The 24,928-nt window shown below is 41.4% G+C and overlaps 1 protein-coding gene across 5 annotated transcripts in view; it reads left to right on the forward strand.

Annotated features, from left to right (window-relative positions):
• Positions 1 to 24,928, forward strand: part of PKHD1 (PKHD1 ciliary IPT domain containing fibrocystin/polyductin) — a 237,704-nt gene that overhangs the window by 104,765 nt on the left and 108,011 nt on the right. For all 5 annotated transcript variants that reach the window (XM_058835020.1, XM_058835023.1, XM_058835022.1 and 2 more), the window contains exons 40-47: positions 613 to 807; positions 1,760 to 1,885; positions 4,452 to 4,585; positions 9,653 to 9,765; positions 10,581 to 10,671; positions 11,772 to 11,906; positions 15,063 to 15,198; positions 16,456 to 16,702. In XM_058835020.1, coding sequence (XP_058691003.1) covers positions 613 to 807; positions 1,760 to 1,885; positions 4,452 to 4,585; positions 9,653 to 9,765; positions 10,581 to 10,671; positions 11,772 to 11,906; positions 15,063 to 15,198; positions 16,456 to 16,702 — 1,177 coding nt within the window. The remainder of the gene's footprint in view (positions 1 to 612; positions 808 to 1,759; positions 1,886 to 4,451; positions 4,586 to 9,652; positions 9,766 to 10,580; positions 10,672 to 11,771; positions 11,907 to 15,062; positions 15,199 to 16,455; positions 16,703 to 24,928) is intronic.

Consider the following 24,928-nt stretch of genomic DNA (forward strand, 5'->3'; position numbering starts at 1 on the left):
TATTCCAGGCTGCTCCAAGCCCTGTCCAGCCTGGCCTTGAACACTTCCAGGGATCCAGGGGCAGCCACAGCTTCTCTGGGCACCCTGTGCCAGGATGTCCCCACTTCCTCACAAGGAAGAATTTCTCTCTAATCTCTATTTTTTGTCTCAAAACTGTGGGTAGTAACAGTTCCCCATCCATCTACAGGGAGAGTCAGGAGAGCAGAGTTTAAAAAAAACAACAAAATGCTTCTTTTCAGTTTAGTTCTGTACATCCATGCCCAATCTCCTTTTCCAGAGCCTCACCTAAGTGAATCAATTTCAAATCCCCCTTCCTTATGCATACAATTATACAATTATCTACAATTAACTCCAAGGAGCAGCCCAAGACATAAAACTACAGCTTCATGCTTGTTTTGATACATTCCCCTCCAAAATGTCCAGACTTTTAGGGAGAGAACCATGACAGTATTTTGGGGGAGCATCAAAAACGTTTGCCTGCCTTGTCTTTGGGCCCATGTTTCAGATCCTGGCTGGAGGTGGAGTCTCTGGGTCAGCGGGGCCGATCTCCCTCTGCACACCCCACCCCATGGGGAGGGTGGCTCTCACAGCTCTGGCTGGGTCCTGTCCTAGGTCGCTCTGGGTGTTTGTACAAGAGAAGTGAGAGGCAGCTGGGCTCTCGGGACCTGGGAGCCATCATGGTTGTGGAGGCCTTCCAGGGACAGGCGAGTCGGCTCCAGCTGGAGGGGGTCCAGTTCCGCCACGTGGGCCAAGCGTTCCGGCCCCACCGCAGCGCCCTGACTGTCACTGGCAACACCTGGATGGCAGGTGAGTGCCTGCACTGCAGACACCCACCTTCTCCTGCCCAAAGCTGGGCCAGGCACCCTCAGAACCTGCTGGGCTCTTGAGTCACTTGACAAAATGGATTGCTAAATGTGAAAAAAAAAACCCAAAAAAACCCCTCATCTCTAGTCCATTTCCAAGTGACAGAGTGGTTTCACCTGCTTCACTTCCTTTGTATTTCTGCTTCTTCCTAAAATAATGTTTTTTTTTATGCTACGCTGCTCTTTTGATGTAGAAGAGAGTAGCTCTGGAAATGAATGCACTCATACACTATGAGAGAGCCCAAAAATGGCTCAGGGCTGGCTAGTTGCAGGGATCAACACTTAATTTTATCACCCAGAGGTTAAGGAACATATTAAGTTCTTCTGAATTTGTCACTGTTAAGTGCCCAATTAATCTCTGTGGAAGTAGCAGTGAGGGCTCCAAAGACTGGTGGTGGTAGAGGCAAGTTAGGTGGGCTCAGAAAGTGTTTCAAGGGTGCTGGGTGGATTTTCCCTTCCAGATAAGCTATATTTGCACCTCTCACAGAATCATAGAATGGTTTGGTTTGGTTTGGTTTGGTTTGGTTTGGTTTGGTTTGATTTGGTTTGGTTTGGTTTGGTTTGGTTTGGTTTGGTTTGGTTTGGTTTGGTTTGGTTTGGTTTGGTTTGGTTTGGTTTGGTTTGGTTTGGTTTGGTTTGGTTTGGTTTGGTTTGGTTTGGTTTGGAAGGGACCTAAAAGATCATCAAGGTGCAACCCCTCTGCCATGTACAGGGACAATTATTTCCTGTGCCATCTTCATCACTGAGTGAGGGTCAGAACATCCTGGGGGCAGATGGCAGCACTGGCCAGGATCTGGATGACAGGAAGGTCACCATGCCTGCCTAGAGAAGGGGTACAAAACATCTGCCCTCAATCTCCAGAGTGATTTTTGCTCCCACCACTCACTTCTTTCCAGACTCTTACATCCATGGTTGTTGTGTTCTGGACTCCTTTGGCCAAGGCCTCCGTCTGACCGGGATCTCCAACCTCAGTGTGGACAGCAATGTTTTCTACAACATTTCAGGCCATGGGCTTCTCCTGGGTAAGTGAAGCAGGCAAATGTCTACACTGCATGCAACAGCAGCTTGTGCTGCTTCCCATTTGCATGAAAATGCCTTTGGAGGAAAGAATGGCAGATCATTAACTGCACTCTGAGAACTTTAATCACATCTTCTGCAATTTCTGGTGTCAGTGAATTTGGAATAAAGCTCTCACATTTACACACACAGCTCCTAGCAGCTACTCTTCCTTCAGGTCAGTCTTCACTTGATTGGGATCAATTATTTTTCCATGAAAAAATAGTAGATTTATTTTTAGGGGACTGATTCATCTGTCTTTGGAGAAGTGTCATTATGCAATATTTAAGGCCACAGCTCAGTGAAGCATTTAGGAGCATATTACCTTTAACTTCAGTCATTTGATGTCACAGATAATGGAATGAAAGCATATGTTAAAAGATAACCAGAGGATTTAGCACTTAAATAAATTGGAGCTTGGAGCAACAAAACTGTTAAACAACAAAATATTTCTCCTAACTAACCATCAAGATTCTGACTTGAAGCATCTTCTGCTGGGATCTCATGTTGCCTGAATACCTAAAGATATAGCTCGATTTTTGTTTTCCATAAGAGATGGGATAAAAATGACCAATTATGAGATAAACAGAGGGGAAAAAAAGAAAGCCTTTAGTTCTGATCCTGCAGTTCCCCACACACATCGAGTGCCTGTGCTGGGTGCTGTGTATAAACATAATGAGGAGTGATATATCATGATTTAAACGGGGAAGTTTATAAACCCAGTGTGATATACACACCTTGCTGATGAGGAGAGCTGGCTCAGAGAGATGCAGGACTGGCCCAAGCTGATGTACAGAACCCTTGCAGCCATGGGGAAGCAGAGCAGGACCTCCAAGCTGCTGGCATTCCTTGGCCCACTCATGTTGGGATCTATGTCTGAATTAAAACTCTGAGCTGAGCTGAAGTTTCAGCCTGAATGCACCTTATCCTCAAGATGCTTTCAATGGCTTCACTGTCAGCAGCTCCAGAGGGTCTGATGGATTCATTTATGTATAATTTTGTTGCCTGTGAAGGAATATTTTTTGTAGCTGGGTCTTTGCAGCTCTGGAATTGGATTCTCTCAGTGATTTCACCTAAAATCCTTATTTTCAGAGGGTTTGAAAGACCATCACAAAATGTCATTCTGGGCTTAAAATTATTGACACACGAGGTCTATGTTTGAAAGCCAAAACCTCAAAATCCTGTACAGATGTCAAAAGGACTTCTTTAGGATCCTGTTCATGCTCTGGCAGTAGCATTGTTTGTAGTACATAGAGATTGGAAAAAATTGAGAAAGCTGATTCCCTCAAAAGACTGAGAAAAGGATAAAAGTATTTATTGCCAAAAACCAAAGGCATGGCTTTTCTTGTGAAGTGGCTTCTATTTGGGATAGTAGTGATTTGGGAAGGCATCTGTATTATGAATAGAACTTGAGCAGGTGTATTTGAACATAATGACTTCTGTTGGACAGAGAAAATTAAATGGATGTGATTTGCTCTTAAATAGGCCAGAGAGAATGGCCTGTGCATACATTCCAGTCAAGATTCCACTTTGTATTCTGCTTCCAAAAGAGCAGCAGTGCTGATCATAGAGTCATGGAGTCACTGAGGCTGGAAAAGACCTTCAGGGTGTTCCTTGTTCTGGAATTTCACCCGTTAAACTGGGCCTGCCCATCCCACCACTGAACCCAGGTGCCGTGTCTCCATGGCTGCAAACGCTTCCAGGGATGGTGACTCCACCACTTCCCTGGGCAGCCTGTTCCAATGCCTGACCACCCTTTAGGTGAAGAAATCTTTACTAATATCCAGCCTAAACCTCCCCCAGAGCAACCTGAGGCCGTTTCCCCTTGTCCTATCAATGTCTCCTTATCAGGACTTGCTTTGTGTGGGAATGTCCACTCCTTGCCATTGGGTGGCCCCCATTTCTTTATGATCATCAAAAATATTTATTTTGTTTTTTCCTTCCTACTTCTATACTGCAACTAGATCTGGGGCACCCCAAGAGTCTTGTGTTGTCTGATCAATTGACTGATTGATTTTTTCCCTTTCTCTTCTCCTACTCCATTGCTTAGGGGCGAAACCCCCACTTTTGTGCAGAGGTGCACCAGGTGTTTTTCAGCATGTTTAGAAATTTTCTTCCATGTAAGTAGGGCACTAAACAGAGACAGGAGATAAAGAAGACTTTGAATTCTAATACTGCCAGGAGCATGCCTGTGTGTGCATAAGTGAGCCTCTTTCCCAGTCTGAACTACTCTGAATCTTTTTTCCCAACTGAAAACTAGCTTTATAATACACATTTTATTTATTTTCACCATAAGCTTGCAGTCCAGAACATATATGTGGTGTAGTCACATGTAATACCTCATACAGGGAAATATATGTGAATATAACACCTGGACTTGTGTATATTGAAATGAGAATCACGATAATAGAGGGTTTCCAGCTATATGTATATTTAAGTTTATTTTTCTTTTTTTCTTCCTCTTACTTTTTTATATTTTTATCTTTTTTTTTTTTTTTTTTTTTTTTACCTTCATATTGTTTTCTTTTAAAGGTGAGGGGCTAGAAGAAGAGAACAAAATCAGTAACAACTTAGTGATTGGACTTTCTGTAAGTGATGGTTTATCCAATATTGAAACACTGTCACCAGCAGGAATCTACATCAGGGCTCCTGCCAGCCACATCAGGGTAAGAAGTTCTGGTATAAGACATAACATTTCCTTTCTAATCAAAGGTATCAGAAAGACACAGAGCTTCATTTATCTGGGAAACAAAAAAACACAGTATTTGTTTCTTGGCTGAGCTGTCAGAACCTATGGTTGTAATGGGATATTGAAACAAGTGCATATTACAAAATAAATTATGTTCCTGGGTAAATTTATTACTGGGAATTTTGCTGTGTTTGAGTGGAATGGAATATTACAGTGAGATAATTCATCCTGAGGTACTTTAAAAATTTGTTTTATTTTATAATGCTCACAGACTCAGGAAAAAATTGAAAAAGTTTAGTCTCAGTTTCTCTAGAATTTCTGCCATTATGAAAAAAAATCCCTCAATTTTAATGGACTGACTACAGAAACACTTAAATTCAGCATCAATTACACTTCTGTCTGGATTTAAAATCACATTGAACATACAGCTAAAGATTTGCATTCCAGGGTGAGAAAGAGAATGTGTTTCCTGTCCTATGAAAATGACATTGATTTTGAAAGAAACAAAGCTTCCCTATTCTAAATAGCAATAAAACATCAGGTTTTTAAAGGGCTAATAGCTTAACAGCCACACATCACAAAGCTGAGCTCAGAAAAAAATACTTTTATTCACTAATTCTCTGATGCTTTCTCTTAGTTCTCTTCTTTGGTCTTACATTTCAGAATAAAGAATCACTTTTATGTGTTTCGTGGAAAAATGATTTTCATCAACTTCAAACCACTTTTCCTTCCCAACTATTTTAAGGAATTACATTGAAACTGACCTTTCTTAAGACACTTTCAGTAGTGAAAAATGCATATTTTCATTTAAAAAATAATCCTAACCTGTTCTATTGTTAACCTCCAGTAACCAAACCAATTACTGTTTGTGAAGACCTAATCACCCCCGGGGCTTCTGCTCCATGAGAAAAGATTTGCACCTGAATTTGAAGGTGAAAAAGAGACCAACACATTTCTTATGTTTTTCTGAAGACAGGACCACCAAGGAAGGAGGAGAGAATTTTTCTGCAACTCCCTTGAGGCCATATTTATCGTTTTTAAGGCCATCAAATGCGGTTTAAAAATACAGCAACTAGGCAGGATCATGAGAATTTCAGCTCCACTAAACACAGAGTTTTGTACTGTCATGCACTGACTTACCCTGGAGCTGCTGACTCCATTGCCAGTGGCTCAGCTTTTGAAAAGGTTTGCTGCAATTACCTCCACGGGTTCCTGGGAGCTGGCTGTGCTGGCTTTTCAGCACTTTTATTTATCCCTCTCTGCTCACGTGAGTTTACAGATATAAAGCTACAGCTGTGGCTGTGCACCCCAATATCAGGGGGTCCTTTCTGCTCTCTGGAGATGTGCTGCTCCAGGCAGGGTAGCACATGGTCCTCAGATGGTTGCTGATAACCATCATCATCTTGAGGACTGGAATATTTGAGGTGTTGCAGCAGCAAAAGGAAAACTCGGAGAAGTTGGCCAGCTTAACATTGTTATTAACTGCACTTACTGTACGACAGCACCAAACAGGATCTCTTTGCTCAGGAAGAGAGCAAAGCACAGGGATATTGAGAGGAAAAAATCACATTTCTCCCAAGCAAAAGAAATGTGGACTTTTTCTTAGTGCAATAATAATCACTAAATTCCAGGGGTGCTGGTCCAGCATCAGCATTATGATGTTGTAGTCTTAGCACATTTTCTCTCATGACAATTTTCAGGTCAAATGACTCAAGCTTTTTAGGTATTTATAGTCCTAGTTTATTGGGAAAGCTTGAAGAATGTATTGGGAAAGGCTCATCTTCCACCTGCCTGGTTCCCAGGCCAGAACATGTGACAGAAATTTTTCTATCTTTAGATTTTCCCCCTTTAGAATTTTATTTTAGGTGTCTGTCAGTATTTTTGTTTATTGGTTTTGTGTTTTTTTAAATTTAATTATTATTTTATTTTATTTTATTTTATTTTATTTTATTTTATTTTATTTTATTTTATTTTATTTTATTTTATTTTATTTTATTTTATTTTATTTTATTTTATTTTATTTTATTTTTATTTTCAGATTTCTACCTTTTGATTGCTGGTTTTAAATTTATTGTCTGCAATTTTTAAGGCAGGGGCTGCAGAGAGCTCTGGGTCCAAACTGTGTAATATCTTCTGTGCATGATGGCTTAAGCCTTTCCACAGTGAGACCTGCAATAATATTTTCATTAACTACTCAATTTACTTGGGAGCCTAAATTTGCATTGGTGGCTGAAGAGCTTAAATTTCCTTGAAATTCAGTGGTGGCCTAAACGGTGTGGAAATTGGGACAGAGCAGTCACTCAAACCTACAAAGGTTTGAGCCTACAAAGACATTTGGAGACCCAATTCCCACCGATTTCCATTTGACTTAAGCTCTTAAGTGCACTTAAGTGCTCTTAAGTGAATCAGGCTGTTAGATGAAATTTTATACTTGGACAGTATGAGTGCAAACTGATTATTACAAGGTCAGTACAATTTTTTTTAAACACAGTGTGTAAGCCCAGGTTATCACTTTTTACAGTCATAGACAATCTTATTAGCAGGGTGGTTTCTTGCCTTTTAAGTGCTATCAGTGCAAGGAACAGAAGATGCTCCTCTGTGATATTGGCTTTTTTCTCACTGAAACATCCACCCCCTGTCCTTGGTTTTCTTTATGTGTCCAGGAAAAATACTTTAAAAAGTAGGTTTTTATCTTTTTTCTCTTGGCTCTCTCGGGCCTAGTGAGTTTTGGCCTTTTTGTTGCTCCAATCCATAAACATTCAATGCCCTGAAATCCCAGAGCCAGCAGCGCTCATGCATAGCAACATATGGACTGGGTTTAAGAAATCCAGCAAGAACCTCCCTTTCCTTTCTTGCCTTGCTGTTGAGGACTGGGAAACAGCTCTGCTGAATGAGCAGGGTGGAGCTCAGCTGGTGTCTGGTGTCACAGGGGTGACTGATGGTCACACTGCTGGTAAAGGCATTTGTTCCCAGTGTCACCCCATCCAGCCATTCTCCACAGCACCAAAGAGGTGGGGCTGCATCTGTTTGGAACTGTTTTCCCACCGTTTCATCCCGGCTGAGATCTTTTCCAAACCCTTTCCTGCAGATTTGGCCCACACCAAAACAGGCACCTTGTGGGTACTACTCACATCCTGCCAGATCAGAAACTGTGGGAGTGGTTCTGGGAACACAGTCCAGAACTTTTATGTCGTCTTTAAGGTCAACAGTTGGAGTGCCACCTATCTAAAGGAAATTCATGAAACATTTACACCAGCAGAGTTGTACGGTTAAGAGACACTTAAACCGTCAGCCACTTGATTTTACTGACTCGCAGTGCATACCTCCAGGTATTTGGCATGCTCAGGGAGGTAATTTCTCTCTGGAATTTTGGTTGCACGGACATTCGTAATATACTGACTTCCACAAAGAATTGATTTCCACACAAAATTCCCTGCTTGCCTAAAACCCCTGCCCTCCAGCCACGAGCTGGCTGAATAAATATGCAGGGTTTTTTTTCCTTATGAATCATCTGTAGAACGCACGGTTGGAGTCGCAAGTAAAATATCCTGGAAATGATGTGACCGGACTGCAGAAGTGTTTTGTTAAAGAAAAAGGGTCTGAAAGTGGCTGCACTTTCAGAAAAAGCAGCAGTTTTACCAGGGGATTGAGAAAGCAGAGCTTTGGGTCTCGGTACTTTATTCCTTGACAGATGTCAGAGATCAGGACTGCAGGGAGCACACTTGGATGGGTCAGAAGAAAGTAATTGGTATATGGAGGGTTTCACCTCGAGGTCACCAGGCTCAGCTTTGATTTGGACCATCAGGGACCAAAAAGTCATTAGTATTTTAACACTGTCCAGTGACCTATGAATGGGAGTGGTGGCGTCAGAGCTGATCTTAGAGAACAAGCCCTCCTTAGAGCTGCAAGAAAGGTCAGCTTAGACCCCCCTTAGAGAGCCACATACCTCCAGAGAGCAATTAATTTTGTCTAAGGACAGACCAAAAGCATTGCCTTCTGCACATGCCTATGTCTTTTTTTTTTTCCCCTAGAAAGGGAGCTAAAATCTACCAGCCTGGACTTTGAATTTTCACACACCTAAGGCAGGTGAGAGGGATCATGCACAGGTGCACACATGAAGACATTGCTATATGGACACAGCCCAAACACAACAAAACTTGGCTGCTCTCCAAATTAAGCTGGCAAAAGCAGTTTTTTTTGTCCTTGTGTAGAAAAGTTCAGAACAAACCGAATACAGCTCATACAACCCACTCAATGAAGATTCTTTAAGTACCAAACTCCTAATTTTAAGGCAAATTTTAATCTTATGTCCACTTATTTTTACCTCTTGCAACACAAATAATGGAACTCAAGTGCAGAATTTAGGTTGCAAATTCTTTAAGTGATATTAAATAATAATGACTTACAGCACATCTTCCTATGGTTATTCATCCTGTAAAAAATGATCCAAACCACATAATTTACTGCAGGTGTGAGGAAGTTTAATTGTTCAGTCATATCCTGAAGATGTTATTCTTTGCTCTCTCTTGATTTTTAGGAGTCTCATTTTTTAAAGCAAATATATCCCATATTTCCTTATCCTGTGTTTGCTTTGGGAGATAAGACAAATATTCAGACTGAGAAGAAAATCAATAAACTTGATTAGTTTGTAATTTACCTTTGTGATTAGTTTGTGATTTACTTTTCCTTCCTGACATTTTCTTATGTAGAAAGGAGTTTATAGATGTAAGTTTTCAACACATTTTTTTCTTACCTACTTCTTGAAGAGTTGTGACAACACCATTTTTCTGACACTTGTCTCTATTGCTTGGGCACTCCTCCTTGTCTGGTTTATAAACAAATATTTTTACAACTGGCCCAAGGTCAAAGTGAAAACAGAACAAGACTGGAGACACAGAAATGGGGTACCAGTCTCCACCACCCAGTTTACCAGAATTTGAATGGACTTCAGCTGGGATTTTAATTTGCGTGTTTCTAAAATTGATTTCAATTTCCAGAAACCTGTGGTAATATTATTTTCATTGTCACATATTCCTCTCTGCAGGGTAACACAGTGTGTGGTGCTGGGTATGGCTATTTCTTTCATCTCTCCCCTGAGGGACCATCCCAAGTGCCTCTCGTGTCCTTCAGTGAGAATACAGCTCACTCCTGCACAAGGTACTTGGGGAGTTTGGTTAAAGAGATTTTCCTTCAGCGAATGGTTGTGCCATCTGTAATTGCAGTGGTGGGCAGAAAAGGCCTGGCCCCTCTTTTCAGGATTTTCCCCCCCAGTTTTGCACCCTTTCAGGTTCTCCTCTCTCTCAAGCAGAGTTGTTTGGAGCAGGGCAGAATCAGTGTGGGAGGTGTCCCTGCCCATGGCAGGGTGGTGGAACGAGATGATCTCTAAGATCCCTTCCAACCCTCCACGATTCCATGGTTCTGTGACATTTCATGCAACAGTTGTTCCTTTAGTGTCCAGGAACAGCTACTGACAAAAGTTTTAACCAGTACCTCCCTAAAACACAAAGAGTATTAAAAAATGACATTGTAGTGAAAATCAGCTGATAAGGCGACCTGAATTTTGAGCTAATCTGGATATTAATCTCTGGATTTTAAATCTCTGAGAAGGTCAAACCAAGTGCTGCATTCAGGAATGCATACATTTGGGCTGTAATTCAAGTTAGCTGAATCCAAGATAAAGAAAAACCTTATCTGTCCAGATTCATGTCAGGCTTATCTGAAGGTGATGCTGGCTGAAAACTCATGAGCATGGGAGGGTGTTTTGTAGTGAGAACTTTTCAGTTCACACTCCTTTTTAACTCTGAGAGGTCTAACACTGAAAACTTTTGACTTTGGTCTTAAGAAATAAATTCTCCTGCAGACAACTTACGGATTTAAGATTTTAGGTATCAAAATGATGAATAGAAAAAAAATCTGCTCACCAGTACATGCACTGTAAAGGAACATTCTCCATGGCTTTCTCTCCTAAACAGGTATGGGTTGCTGGTGTACCCAGAGTATTTGCCAGACAGTCGTGTTCAGTTCAACAACTTCACAGCCTGGAGCTGCCACGGGGGAGCACAGGTAGGTTTGTCCCCATTGCTTTCCGTGATGCTCAGGATCTTTCTGAGTATCTCACCTCCACACTGACTAAAAGCTCTGGATGTCCATGTCCCTCACCTGGAGGCTCGTGTTCTAATGAAAGAGCCAGAAACTTGGTTTGTGTGAATTCTTTTTGCTGCAGAATCAGTGCTATTTTCACCAGCTGGTGTTCTCTGTAACCATCTAGCATCTGTTTGCTGCTGTAATCATGGAATTTTAGAGTGGTTTGGGCTGGAAGGGACATTGAAAACCATCTCACTGCAATCTCCCTGCAATGAGCTGGGACACCTTCCACTTATCCATGCTGCCAAATAAAAAAATCCTCCAGGTGGATCAGAGTTGTTCATGAGGATTGTGATAAGTGGATACGTTACCTTTATAGAAATGATGGCTTCCATGGGATCATTTTGTTAATTCTTCTTAAAATTTGCCACTTTTTATTGATCTGAATTTGTCTAGCCTTGCTCTCCAGATAATATGTCTCACTATTATTTAATCTGATTTTAAAAACCCACACTACCTTTTATTATGTCATACTTTTCCCCCATGCTCACAGTTTGGAGCCTGTGATCCTATTAATTCATGTCTGCTGACCTGAACAGTCTGTATGTGTTTCTCTGCAAGGTTTTATAGCCTCACCCATCCCTATGACTCTTTCTCTGCAGGTATCCAATATTTCAGTGTGATTTTTCAGGCTGATGTCTTCCCTTTCTGGAAAAAGTTATTTGTGTGAAAAGAAATAAAACAAAATGTTGATTTGCAGGTTTGTTGTTGTTGTTTATTTTCTCTGCATAACTTGTAATTTCTGTGTGTGGCTGACTTAGAATACACAAATAACTAAGTTTATTCTGCTTCTTTCCGTGGGCTCCTTTTAGAAACCATCTTCTTTCTTTTAGGTGCCCCATTCTGGAGGTGTTCAAGGCCAGGTTGGATGGGGCTCAGAGCAACCTGGGATAGTGGAAGGTGCCAGTGCCCATGGCAGGGTTTGGAATGAGATGGTCTTTAAGGTTCCTTCTAACCTAAGCCATTCTATTATTTGATGATGATATCTATTATTATTCTTTTATTTTCCTTTTATGTAGATTTTCCGTAGCAGGAACCTCGAACTCCGGCATTTCTGGATTTCTACTTGCGAAGACTTTGGCATTGACGTTGTGGAAAGCCTGGGAAATGTCTCTGTGTCTGACAGTGTTTTAAATGCACACCTTGGGCAAAAGGTAAGAACTGCAGGGGATATTTCAGTGTCTCTAAAGTCTCACAGCAACATTTCAATAGGAATTTGGAGAAAAAAGAAAGCAGCCTGGAGAACAGCCCCTGCTCCATGGCAGCTTGGGAAAAGCTTGGATTTTAAATAGGTTATAAGGGAATGCCCTCAAGTTGCACCAGTGGAGGTTTAGATTGGATTTTGGGGGAAATACCTTAGCTGAAAGGTTTTCAGGTGTTGGCACAGACTGCCTAGGGCAATAGTGGAATCACTTGGAGGGTTTTAAAAACCATGTAAGTGTTGGCACTTTGGGACATTGTTAAGTGTTGGTCTTGGCAGTGCTGGGTTGAAGATTGGACTCCATGGTCTTAGAGGGCTTTTCCAACCAAAACAGTTCTATTGCTCTATGTTGGTTTTTTTTTTATCTTTTCCAAACATCTTTTCATTTCATCATGGAAGATTTTAAGATTTTTTTTTTTTTTAAACAAATTTGAAAACAAGGACTCTGTTTTTTCTATTTTCATTTGAAACTACTGCAAGATTTCACATTATAAGTCATAATCCCGTATATTCTTTCTTAAACATTCAAAAGTGAAAGCAAAATCTCAAACACAAAAAAGCTGAAGGATCTTAGCAAGACAAGTACAATTTTTTTTTCCCCACTCATTTTTTTGTTTTTTCAGGATTGACATGGTCTCAGAAAAATCTTGGAATTTCACCAAACCTGACTTTTTGAGAGAAATAGTAATTTTTCTTTAATCAAGCTTTTCTAACACAAATTCTTATACACCTTTTGCATTTAACACCATTTAACCATGCACGAGTGGGTTTAGTTTAGTGATTTGAGAATGCTGAGGGGGAACACCAACTTTGGTTTCTGTCCTTGTTAACACTTTGGTTTTCTCTGCTCTCTCTCAGCATCATTGGTCTACCTGGAACACAGAGCCTTACGTTTTTTACTTGAGAATGAAAAATACTGACAAAATGTAATTTTATTTATGCAGTAAATATGTTCTTCTTCCACTATTTCTTTAGGCAGCTGGACGAAGTCCTTTGGGTGCTACCAGGTTGTTAACAGATTAATAACATGGATAACAATGGAATTTTAGTTACAACTCGCCACAGCTGCTTGTTCATGATTTTGAGGTCTTTTTTTTTCCCCCCGCTCAGTTTTCTATTGTTGTTTATTAAATTAATTTTCTCTCTGACTGGCAGAAAAAAAAAAAAAGTATTTAAAATGAGTTTTCTTTACAAGCTCACAGAAAGAAACCTCCTTAGCAGGTCTATTCTAAGTAGATAGTTCAGATAAAATCCTGGCTTCACCTGTCCAACCTTGCAGTGTCCAAGTGATGTCCCAGTGAATTTCTGACACCAAGGGGTGGATGTCTTTGTTTTTGCTTTGCAGGATCCATGGAAGGACTGCAATGTTGTATTTGCTAAGAGATTTAGAGGCACTCACGCTGTGCCTTGTTTCTTGCAGTACCTCAGGGGGGTGATTATCTTTGATTATCTCACGATAAGAGCCTCCTTGTCATAATTTACATCTTAATGTATGTAATTTTCCCTTTAATAATGATGCCTCTTTAATATCAATTAAAACTTTATGACATTAATTTAATGGGAACTTTGGATATTCCTCTCTTTTATCCCTTCCACTTTTTGGGAAAAAAGTGATTTTAAAACAAGACTGTTTTCTGGAAATATCAGGGCATTGCAAAATTGGGGCTTTGACCCATTGAAATGTTACTAACAGGGCTAAATCCAGGACCTGTAAAAGCCAAGTGAAAGATTTTTTTTAACTTCCCAGACATTCAGAAAGCCCCCTCTGTGTTCTCATTAAACAATTTGTCTTTGTGGGACCATTTAAGGAAAAACATTTCTTCCTGGAAAAAACAGGGGTTGTGAGACACACGGGATGAATTACTGGTCTATTTGCTATTTGTTAAAATAAAATTAATTAATCAAAAAAATATAGAAAGTTGGGTGGGATGGAAGAACCAAAAGTGTAAGAAAAAACGCCAAGAGAAACTTTCTGAGCAATTTGTTACCAGAAACCAGGGATTTCTGCTCAGCAGTGACTTGCAATAGGATGGCCCAAGGACCAGGACTATCACTCTTGATGTTTTGGCCTCAGAATAAAACAGCTGATGGAACTACTTTGCCTTACAAAGACTGAAGATAGCACCTTCTCTTTGAAGTAATAATCTACTTATAAGAGTCCATTACATTCTTTCTTTTCAATTGCAGGTGTTTTCACATAGGGTGGATTTCTTGACTGATTCTTTACTATGGCTTTTGAGATGCATTCTACAAGTATTTATTGGCCTCAGAAACAGTACCACAGACTCCTTCTTCCTCCAGGCTGCTCACTAACTCTAACTATATCTTTATTTCCAGCCTATTTCCAAGACTGTTTGGCAGAGGGTTGTACACTTCCACTGTGTCATGGACTACAATCACCCCAAAATCCAGTTTTTCCATTGTGTTTTTCATCTCCCGTGGCTTTTGCTCTTCCTTTCTGGTTCTTTAAGTTCTAATGGACTCTGAAGTCCTCTACGGCTTTTCAGAGAGCTTGGCTTAAGTGCATCCCCATCCCAAATCACACAAAATGCCTTTGAATCAGTGCTCAGATTTTTCTTAGGGCAGAAATAAGAATGGTCATTTTTGAGAGGTAGGAAAAATTCCCACTTGCTGGACAAAACAGGTAAAGTAAAATGGGGTTGTAAAAATTCACCCACTGTGGCTTTTAGGTGGATTATTTCTCCCCAGGGAATGTAAACTTTCCTCTCCCTTCAATTTTCCCATCATAACTACTCTGCAGCAACTCAAACAAAGGGCAACAAGTTGTCCATAAAAGTGATGCTATCACCTTCTTTAGGTGAGGAATTAGATGGATGTTGTCAGAATTTGCCAAACAATATCTTACATCTGTCCTTTAAACTCCACAACTATGGGCAATCTCACTCTTGCATTCCCAGCTGCTGCATCCTGGATCCTCTGCTTCTGGAAATGTTCATGGCTGGGTTAGACAGGATTTGGAGCAACCTGGTCTTTTGGAAGATGTCCCTGCCCATGGCAAGGGGTTGGAATGAGGTGACTTTTAAGTCCCTTGCAGCCCAAACAATTCTAGGACTCTGTGGTTCACATGGTGATGTTTCCTTCACTTCAGGATAGGACCTGTATGTCTGCAGGACTAAAGACTCCCAAAAGATACCAGCTCTTCATCTCCAACACAGCTTTCAGGAACTTTGATGTGAACACTTGCACAGCGATCAGGACTTGTTCTGGCTGTTTCCGAGGGCAGGGTGAGTCTGGTTTATATTTATTTCTCAGGACTCCCAAATCCCTTCCCCTCCCATTACAAGTTCATAGTTTCCATAGATGACCATTGATAACTCCTTTGCATAGGCTGAAATTTCAGGTTCTCCCCAGTCTTTCTGGATATCTTTATCACTCAGTTGAAGACACATATTGCATTTATTTTATGACAAACGTAGCCTGATTTCTGCACTGGTACTCTTTTCTCAGTGGAAACATGTTTTAAGCTCTGCCTTCTTTCTCTTCATTTTGGGAGGTAAAATTTCTAGTGATGATTTCTTTAAAAGCTGTGACACAACCTCACAGAATTTCACCTTGCTGCTACCTCAGGCCAGCCTAAACCTGAGGTGAATTTGCCAAAGATAATGTGTAAACTAAGCATCCTTCTGAGCTTTGAAGAGGTACTCAAAGGCTCTTTGAAGAATGTTCCAACTGCAATTGCCTCTTGTATTGTAATAAAATATATTTATTTATAAATGAAGACTGCCCTACAATAACATAGAAGAGAAAAATATTTCAGGAGATGAGATCAAAGGACAGAAGGAATAGGAAAATCTGGCTTAGTCAGGCTAAAACTGGGAATAGGACAGTCAAATAGCAACCCATGTTCAGTATGGACACTCCTGCCAAAGCTGAATTGTTACAGTCCATGGGGCTATGATTTTCTGACATGTCTGTAAGTATTAATGTGCTCATAAACTTTAGCCTGCATGAATAATCATCTTTTTTTGTAGCTATCTGTGTTTCAGTAGTGAAAAAGTCCTCCAGACTCACTTCTCAGCCAAGGGTTTATTCTGCTGGGTGCTGCACATGCACAGAAGTGTCAAGTACATTTACACAATGTACTCACCTCTAAAAAATTTACCTTCAAACAAAGGCAGACAGGATCCATACCAATCACTGTTGTGCAGTTTGTAATTTTGGCTGTGGGGCCTGTGAAGAAGAGTTTGGAGTCACTGAGGAGATCCTGGTAGGGCCAAGAGAAGCACCTGGATCAGGCAAGTCTGAACCACAGTCACAGCAGGATACTGGGCAAGTTTGGTCTGGCCATACACACCAATAGCTATTCCTACAACCATCTCTATTTATTTTCCTGTATCTCCCAATTTTTTTGACCCATCAGACATTTTTCCAAAGGCAAAGTGGAATGAAGCTGGTCTCTTTTTTTCCCAGAGACTTGTCTTCAGGCCCATTAGATGATGTGACCATTCTGTTTTTTTAGAAATGCTTCTTGTCACCCACAGGTGGGTTTACAGTGACAGCTGAACATCTGACCTTCACCAATTCCCCTTTCCAAGTGTCCTTCCCCTTTCCTCACTCTGCCATCCTTGAGGATCTCGACGGCTCCACCACGGGACAGAAGGGAAGTCATGTCCTGCCTTCCACAGATATCCTGGCAGTGTCTTGCACAGCCAGTGCCAACTTCAGCCAAGCTTCTGGTGGCAGTGTCTGTGACAGTGACCTTGTTTTCCACCGTATGGCTCTTCATGTGTAAGTAATTGCTCCAGCTCCCAAAATACAGCATGGGTTTTTTCTGCTACATGTTATTCTGAGATTGCTGCTGGATCTGAGCTTGGTCCCAGGGCTGCTGCCTCTCTTCTTGGTCCTAAACCAGGTCTAAAGCCTGAGCAGTGGCATCTGCTGTGCTGTCTCCCATGGCCTGTCACTCCATGGCAGAAGGACAAGAATCTTCTGGAGGTGCTGTGTCAGATCTGGCATCTCACACTGAATTTGATATTGATATTGGTATTTGATAGCTTGGGAAATTAGAAAAAGCTCTAATAATAATCCAGTCCTGGGGTACAGCCAGGTCGCTCCCATCAGCTTTGGTGGCTGTACAGCTCCCAGTTCTGGCCCAGTTCACTTGTCTCCCCAAGCTGGAACTGTCCCTGCCTTTCACCAGCTGGCAGCTAAGGGGATCCAGTGCAGAAATGCTGTTCAGGCAAGAACTGACACCACTTCTATCACCCAGGGAGGACATTTGCAAATTTCTGACATAAGAAAAAGGGTGAAAGACTTTTAGAGCTCTAAACATCGCTCCTGCTTTTCTTCCCATGCTCATCTTCCCTTTCCAGTCCCCTGCTCAGCATTTCACTCTCCTTTTGAAGTACAAATCTGAACAATTATCCATTTTTTGCTGTCTCAGGTTAGTAGTACGCAGGCAGAAATCCTGAAGTGCTCTGTCAGAGGGCTGTTAATTATTCACATCTGCCTCATAATTCATGTTTTAGAAGAAGGAGGGAAAAAAACTCCAATCCCTTCCCAAATAGGAAAAAAACTAATTGGTTTTTCCATTGGAGGAGAAAACTATGAGCTACCTGCAGGCTTTGCATGTTTTACATTACTGTGTTTTGTAATGAAACCAAAATCTTCAAAATTTTAAGAGCTTGGCATAATTCTGATTTAAATAAAAGAGTACTGGGTAAAAGGCAAAATAAAACTGTGCTTGGTGTCTTTCCTAAGCAGTTAACCAAGAGGTCTTGGGGAAATTAATTCCCTTTCTAGTCTGCATTTACCTTGATGAAATCGGCTGCAAGATCTTTGGGCTGATGCTGTGTGGGTGGATGGAGCTTCTCTAAATGTTGCCTGTAGAGTGATTTGGGTGCTTTTGGGTACTTCCACGATGTAATTATTAATAATTAATGACAGTTAATATATTTAATACACCTTGTTTCTCCTGGCATCAAAAAGTGGGTAAGGAGCAAGCAGAAGCAGGAGTTCATCTGCACCATTGCTGTTAACTCTGGAAAACTTAACTGGACCTAAATTTTGTCTTCCCAGTAAACTCCATGAGAATTTCCCTGGAAGTGCTCAAGACTTAGACAGGGATTGGAGCAACCTGGTCTAGTAGAAGGTGTCTATCCCCATGGCAGGGGGTTGGAACTAAATGAGCTGTAAGGTCCCTTCCAATCTAAATTATTCCAGGATTCAATGATTAGTCATATCTTCATAGACTTCTCAATTAAGGTTTTATTTCAAACAAGAACCTTTTATTTAGATTCTTTATTATTCATCTGCATGAGCTGGGAGTCAATTTCCATCAGAGATCCTTGGCAGTCTGAGAAGAAGAAGGCAGCTGTTATCCTGTCCTCCTGAGGACTGTGTGCTCAGCAGAGGAACCCCAGAGACTGTGAGCATCCCCTCTGTGCTGCTTCCAGATCCTCTCTCCTGAGCAGCTCCCAGCAGCCAAATCACCATCATGTTAAGTTGAAAGACTGTCAGATCCAGCCAAATGAGTGTGGTGAGCCAGGGAGACTTTGTTCAGATGGATAGAGCTCCAAAGGGAACTTGGGAGAGGACCAGGGTGGGGAATAAAAGGAGCTGGAAGGGATGAAGAGTAAAAGTCAATTAATAAAATATCTATAGCATGACCAGAGGATGAGGGGGTGGGAGAAGGAAAATGGGTGAATTTTCTCCAGATGTGTGGGAGAGTGTTTGCCATAAAAAGAGAATGGTTTATGATTAATACAGCAAAACATGACTAGGAGCAATTGGCAGAGTTTGAATAAAGAGAATAAAGACAGGTGGGTGACAGGAAAGAAATTCCTAACAAGTTCCTTTTGGATCCGTCTCATCTCAATGAAGAGACAAAAGCACAGTTGCTTGGCTATCCTTATCTTATTTCTGATGAGAAAAGAGTTAAAAATCTCTCTGGAAGAAATCTTGCTATTGTGCTCTACCAGGCCATGGAATATGAGACTTGTCAGGTCTGTAACTTGAATTTTCTGTGCTCCTCAAAAAAAAACATGAGAGGTTGGAGATTGTGGGGGTTTTTTTGCTTATCCTGAATTTCAGGATTTGTGGATTCCAGCTCCACAAATTTTGAAGGTTGAGGCAAATAATGGGTTTTAAGAGGTGAGACCTAGTATGGCAACCTCTATCTCAGCAACCTCGGGATCATTCCCTGACCCTGAGGGCAGCTGACAAGGATTGGACATGGTCATATTTTTACCATCTCAGTCTCCAAAACATCAGGGATGTTTCATTGGCACTAACCTTTAGGAAGGATCCCCTGCCTGGGAGCTGTTAGGGATAGGGCTGTTTGGTGCCAGCTAAAAGAATGTCTGGAACAATTTTAATTATTTATGATACAATGTGGGCAGTTGACTGTTTATCTTTGTGCTGTTTAATTTACCAAAATTCATGTGTTGTACTGACATTTTTTCCCAAAATAAACTATGTGTTTGGGAGAAAAAGAATTCTTGATTAGAAAAAAAAGTATAGAAGCTCTTTTCTAAAAGGAAAACTATTATCTTGAGCATTTTGTGACTGTCCTGAGCTACTTCACTCAGCAACTTCCTGGGAAATAGGGATTAATTTCCAAGGTTGCACTGCTCTAACAAAACCCTTCTTCACAAAGTCCAGTTGAAAGTTAAAACTAATGTGTCATGTAAGCACACTTTAAAGAGGGGTTTTATGTCTTTTAAAAATGTAATTGGAGCTTATAAAAGTCTTTATAAATTTATATGTGAGAAAGTTATTGAGTGGTCTGAAGCACAGCTTATGCTATGGCACAGCACAGCATGGCTGCAGGCTAGAAACGGCTGCTCCAAATGCCACCGCTACCCATATTATCATGAAACTATGAATCTCTATTAATATTAAAACAAATTTTCATTAAAAAATTGTCATAACATGATTAAGTGACTTTCAAAGTTTCTTCACATTATGCATAATTTTTACAAGAGGAGAGCATTGGAATAATCTGCAGACTTGCAGCACCTCACGGCGAAGGGGACTCCAAACACTCGGTGGCTGTGGCTGCCAAAAGGGAGTTTCCCTCTTGGTCCCTCTAATTTGCTTTCCTTTTCTCATTGGGGAAACCTTGGATTTGCTCAGTACCAGTCTTGTAGATCAAGCCTTTTATTGTTTCCCTCTTCTGCTGCAGAGCAAAAGATTAACTTTATGGGTTTAATTCCTAAATCAGCTCCAACATCCTCTTCTGTGTGCTGCATATCTGCTGCAAACCCAGCCAGTGCTGGTGGGTTGGTGTCCCCCTACCTCTGTGTCTTTGAGTCTTGAAGAGAGTTCTGATTACTCTAGGTTTGCTTTTCCTTTGGTATTTACTCTTTGTGGTGCCTTCAGCTGAACATCCCCTGCTGTGGAACACCCTGACAACCACAATTCTTCTCTCAGTGTCCTCAGTCACTCTCTGGCCATGTGTCCTCCCCATGTACAGGATTCTGCCCACGCAGGGGGCAGCTCACATGGTCACTTGTCCCCATAACCCATCCTCTGAGGGCTCCTGTGATGTAACAAAGAAAGAAAATACTAAATTATTGACTGTTCAGTTACCAACTCATTAGCTTTAGAGATTCAGCTTTTACTTTGATGCATTTCTGACATTTCAGATTCATCCCACCAAGAGAAATTTGTTTCCCAGTGGAGGACACCTTTCCATTCACCCTGCAGTCAGGGGTATGGGCAGCAAAACCAGATCCTGCACAGTGTTATGAATATGCAAAACATTTCCTCAAGCCTTCTCCCTCAGCTTGATTATAATCTGGGGTATTTCTAAGTGCAGGGAGACAAATTTAACATTGAGGCAACATTTTCTGGTCCTAAGCTTGCTTTCCTTGCAAGGAGAAATCTGGCAAATCCTTAGGATTCTTCTTGTGGCCTGGATAGATCAGAGCCAGGTGCCTCAGCTGGGACTCCCTGTAATAACCAATATATTGATCCTGAAATCACAGAATGGTTTGGGTTAGAAGGGACCTTAAAGATCATCTCATTCTACCTCCTGCCATGGGCAGGGACACCTTCCACTATCCCAGGCTACTCCAAGCCCCGTCCAGCCTGGCCTTGGACACTTCCAGGGACTCTTCAGAGCTCTACCTGATGTGGGAAAAGCAGTGACCAAGTGGTCATCCCTTGGTCTTTGCTATGCTCACACTGCAGACGTTTGAAATGTTTGTTTACCAACCACCTGCCAGCTCAGAATTTCTGTCTGATTTTAGTTCTCCTGAAAATATCAGCTTGTGAACTGCAGGATCTGGGGAAATGTTTTAAGAACACAGGGGATTTTGGAAGTCCGGGGTAGAAAACTGGAATTCTACTCTGAATGAATCCGTCTTGGCTTGTCAGTCACAACCCTTTCTATTCCTGGGAAACCATCTCAATTCTTCTTTTACTTAAAAGTCAGCCCATGGTGGTGACTTAGGATCAGGGTCAAAGATCTGTTTATTTCCTAAAGGATTCGTGCATGAAAAAAATCACTGCTACTAAGGATTCATAATAAAAGACAGATTTGAATAATGAGCTTGGTATCTCAACAAAGATACACACATTTACTGAAAACAGCTGAAAATTCTTAGTTCTTGGCAATTAAAATAAAGTGAACTGGTCTGGGGCCCAAGATTAAACCTGTAAAGTGTTTGATATGGTCATAATTTGGAATTAGCCTCCCTTTGGCCAACAATAAACATAGACTCTTGATATAAACATTTGGTGTCCCATTTGAAGTTCAATGCTAAATTGTTTCCTGTTTTTGAAGAGGGATAATCATAATGGATTATTACACAAACAGAAAGCATTTAGAGCTAAACAGAGTGCCTGCCTTCATACACAGAGATATGGACCCTTAGGATAAATAAGTTAATGGTAAACATAAACAGGGGAGCTAATATTTGTTCTACTCCATGTTGTTGATTGGCTTAACAAATCCTTTGTGGCCCATATCTGTCGAGCAGTTCTGCACAATGCATTTGAGCTAAATTACATAACAGTTTATACAGTCACAATTGGTGAATTGTGTCTCAGACTGTAAAGCCCTATCCTGTAATCCTGCCATATTTCTAAAGCAAATTGCTCCTTAATTGAAACCTGCTTCGATATAAAAATACAGCCTTTACAATGAGTCATCCTTTTTTTTCCCCCCTTACAGTTTGTAAAGGCTTCCAGCAGTTTAAAGGGAGGGTTAATTTTGCATTAAGACCATTGCTTCCTAGTTTCTTTCAAATAAAGCCAGGAGAAGTTCAGGGGAAGGCTCTTTCCTTTGATAATGAAGCTCTCCATGTTAATGATGCGTGCAGGCTCCCTCAGATCCTCTGAATTAGAAATGCTCGTGTACACCAGCGCTCTTCAACTTCATTAACATTAAAGAGAGGTAGATTGGTGGCTATTTAGGGCACAGTGAATTCACTGGCTATTTAGGGCAAATGGAAATGGTGCTAATTGTGGCTGGTAATTCCATTAGTAGGGTACTTCCATTTTGGTGCCTTTTTGGTGTGGAGGTGATAAAACAATACACTGACATCCTTCTGGGGGGAATGTATCCCAGGCTTATCGTGTCCTTGCACCAGCTAACTTGTACACTGAGCTGAGAAGATTCCTAGGTTTCCCAAATTTTTGGCTTGCTTGTGGGCAGTACATCAGGAGCTGGAAATAAATTTATGGGTGGCAACACCTCAATCAATGCATTTAAAAGATGAGGACACAATGTTCCAGGTCAAGAAAACCTGAGAGATTCCAGACCATAAGGTAACTCCTGCTCTGTTTCTTCCTGGGTCATGAACAGACTTTCAGCTGAACATGAGCCAGGTGTGCCCAGGTGGGCAAGAGGCCAATGGCACCTGGGCTGTGCCAGCTCTGGGGTGGCAGCAGGAGCAGGGCAGTGCCTTGTGGATGCTAACTCTGAAACAGAGAGCATGTGGAAATTGCAGGCCGCATAGCTTTCTCAGTCTTGCCTGAGAAAGTGGCCTGAGAATTCATGAAGAGGAATTAAAACAATCCTCAGAGACAGAAAACAGCCTTGCAGGTGCTGTTTGTCTGTTCCTTGTTTTCTTTGCAGGAGAAGGTCGAGGGGTGGTGTGCCCCACTGACCAATGATGGTGATGTGTTAGTTTACTAACCAATAAGAGTTTATTTTCTGCACTTTCCACGTATCGGTCTGTAAAAAAGATCTGAAGCAATAAACTGAGAGAAATTCTCCTGGTCGACTCCTGAGAGAGTCTGTGTCGTTCATCTCGCCATTCCTAATAGAGCGACAGTGCCTGTCCCCTGTGCTGGCACTGCGGGGACACCTCCAGTGCTGGGGACAGCTCTGGGACCCTCCTGAGAAGGAAAACATTGATGGGCTGGAGCATGTCCAGGGAAGGGAATGGAGCTGGGGAAGGGGCTGGAGCACCAGGAGAGGCTGAGGGAGCTGGGAAAGGGGCTCAGCCTGGAGAAAAGGAGGCTCAGGGGGCCCTTCTGGCTCTGCACAACTCCCTGACAGGAGGGGACAGCCAGGGGGGGTTGGGCTCTGCTCCCAGGGAACAGGGACAGGAGGAGAGTACATGGCCCTAAGATTAACCAGGAGAGGTTTAGATTGAATATTAGAAAGAGTTTCCTCCTGGAAAAGGAAGTCAGGCACTGAAATGAGCTTCATGGGGAAGTGGTGCTCTTAACTCTCTAAAAATACAGTTAAGTCTCCATGCCTGGAGGGATTTAAAATACATGCAGATGTGGCACTTTGGGACATGGTTTAGAGGTGTCATTGACAGTGTTGGGTTAATGGTTGGACTCGATGATCTCAGAGGTCTTTTCAAATTTAAAAGATTCCATGATTCTATAGCTTGTCTGTTATAAGTAGACACACAGGAAAAGATATACTTCACTTAACTGTAGCCATTTGGAAGTTAGAGTTTAAGGTATTTATTTGGGGTCTTCTCAATATTGGTCTCCAACAAAAATGTATTCACAGTTAAGTCACTAGTTAGTGAATTCCCATTCCCATTCACTAGCTCTTGGATCTACATGCTGGTGTGGAATTGCCACCTGATTTCTGTTCTGACAGGTCAGACATGTATCCCAACAGGATTGTCCCTTCCAGGCTTTCTTCTCTGTCTTCCCTTCTCCTGGAGGTACTGGGGAGAGTCCCCCAATAAAAGTGATTCAAGCTGTTCTCTTCAGAACCCTCCAGCGATGAAAATTGAAATAAATAGGGAATAAAACCATGTGAATTTATGCTGAGAGGATGGGTCTGAGTCCCTGTCACTTGCTGTGGCATAGGACATCTTTGTAACTCAATAAAGCACCTTTTGATGTGCAAGAGAGTTTTGCATTATGTGTTGTGTCCTTCTGCTGCTGGAAATGTTCTCCTGAATACCTGTGCAGGTGCTGATAACTGTGGCAATAATGTGCTTGTTGTCATTTACTTGCTTAATTAGCAGCCTAATATCCTGGTCCAGTTAATGCCCATAAGAGGAGGTTTATTAGTGGTACAAAAGCTGTTTAAGCCTTATAAACTCCTTCCAGTTTCATTGGTCTGCCAATATCTTCTGGTTGAGTGATTCTTTGCTGATTCACACTTCGCTTTGCCACTGCTGTTTCTCAGCTGAATGTTTCTGGGTAACCAGAAAGCGCTTTGACAAAGTGACAGACACTAGAATAACAACAACAACAACAACAAAAAATAAAAATCCCTGAACTGATTTTAAAAGAGAAAAGAAAAATATACCTGGGATGACTGCTTTGGTGATTTTCTATATCTCCAAAGCACTAGGAGGAAAAAAAAAGCAACAAACCAACCTAAAATTGCAAATACAGGCAAATTGCAGGATGACATGAGTTTAAGCACTGTCTTGGGTTAGTAATCTATATCCAGTCTGAGAGGTTAGATAATATGCTGAGATGTGTAGTTGTAAGGTAATGCTTCAAACAGTGAGAAAAATTATTCAAGGGATGCTTAAAAAAGAGGATTTTTTAAGCTTAGTGTCAGCTCAAATGCCAAAACTG

The sequence above is a fragment of the Poecile atricapillus genome, chromosome 3 (genome assembly GCF_030490865.1).
Source record: "Poecile atricapillus isolate bPoeAtr1 chromosome 3, bPoeAtr1.hap1, whole genome shotgun sequence".
In the NCBI taxonomy this organism is placed as follows: domain Eukaryota; kingdom Metazoa; phylum Chordata; class Aves; order Passeriformes; family Paridae; genus Poecile; species Poecile atricapillus.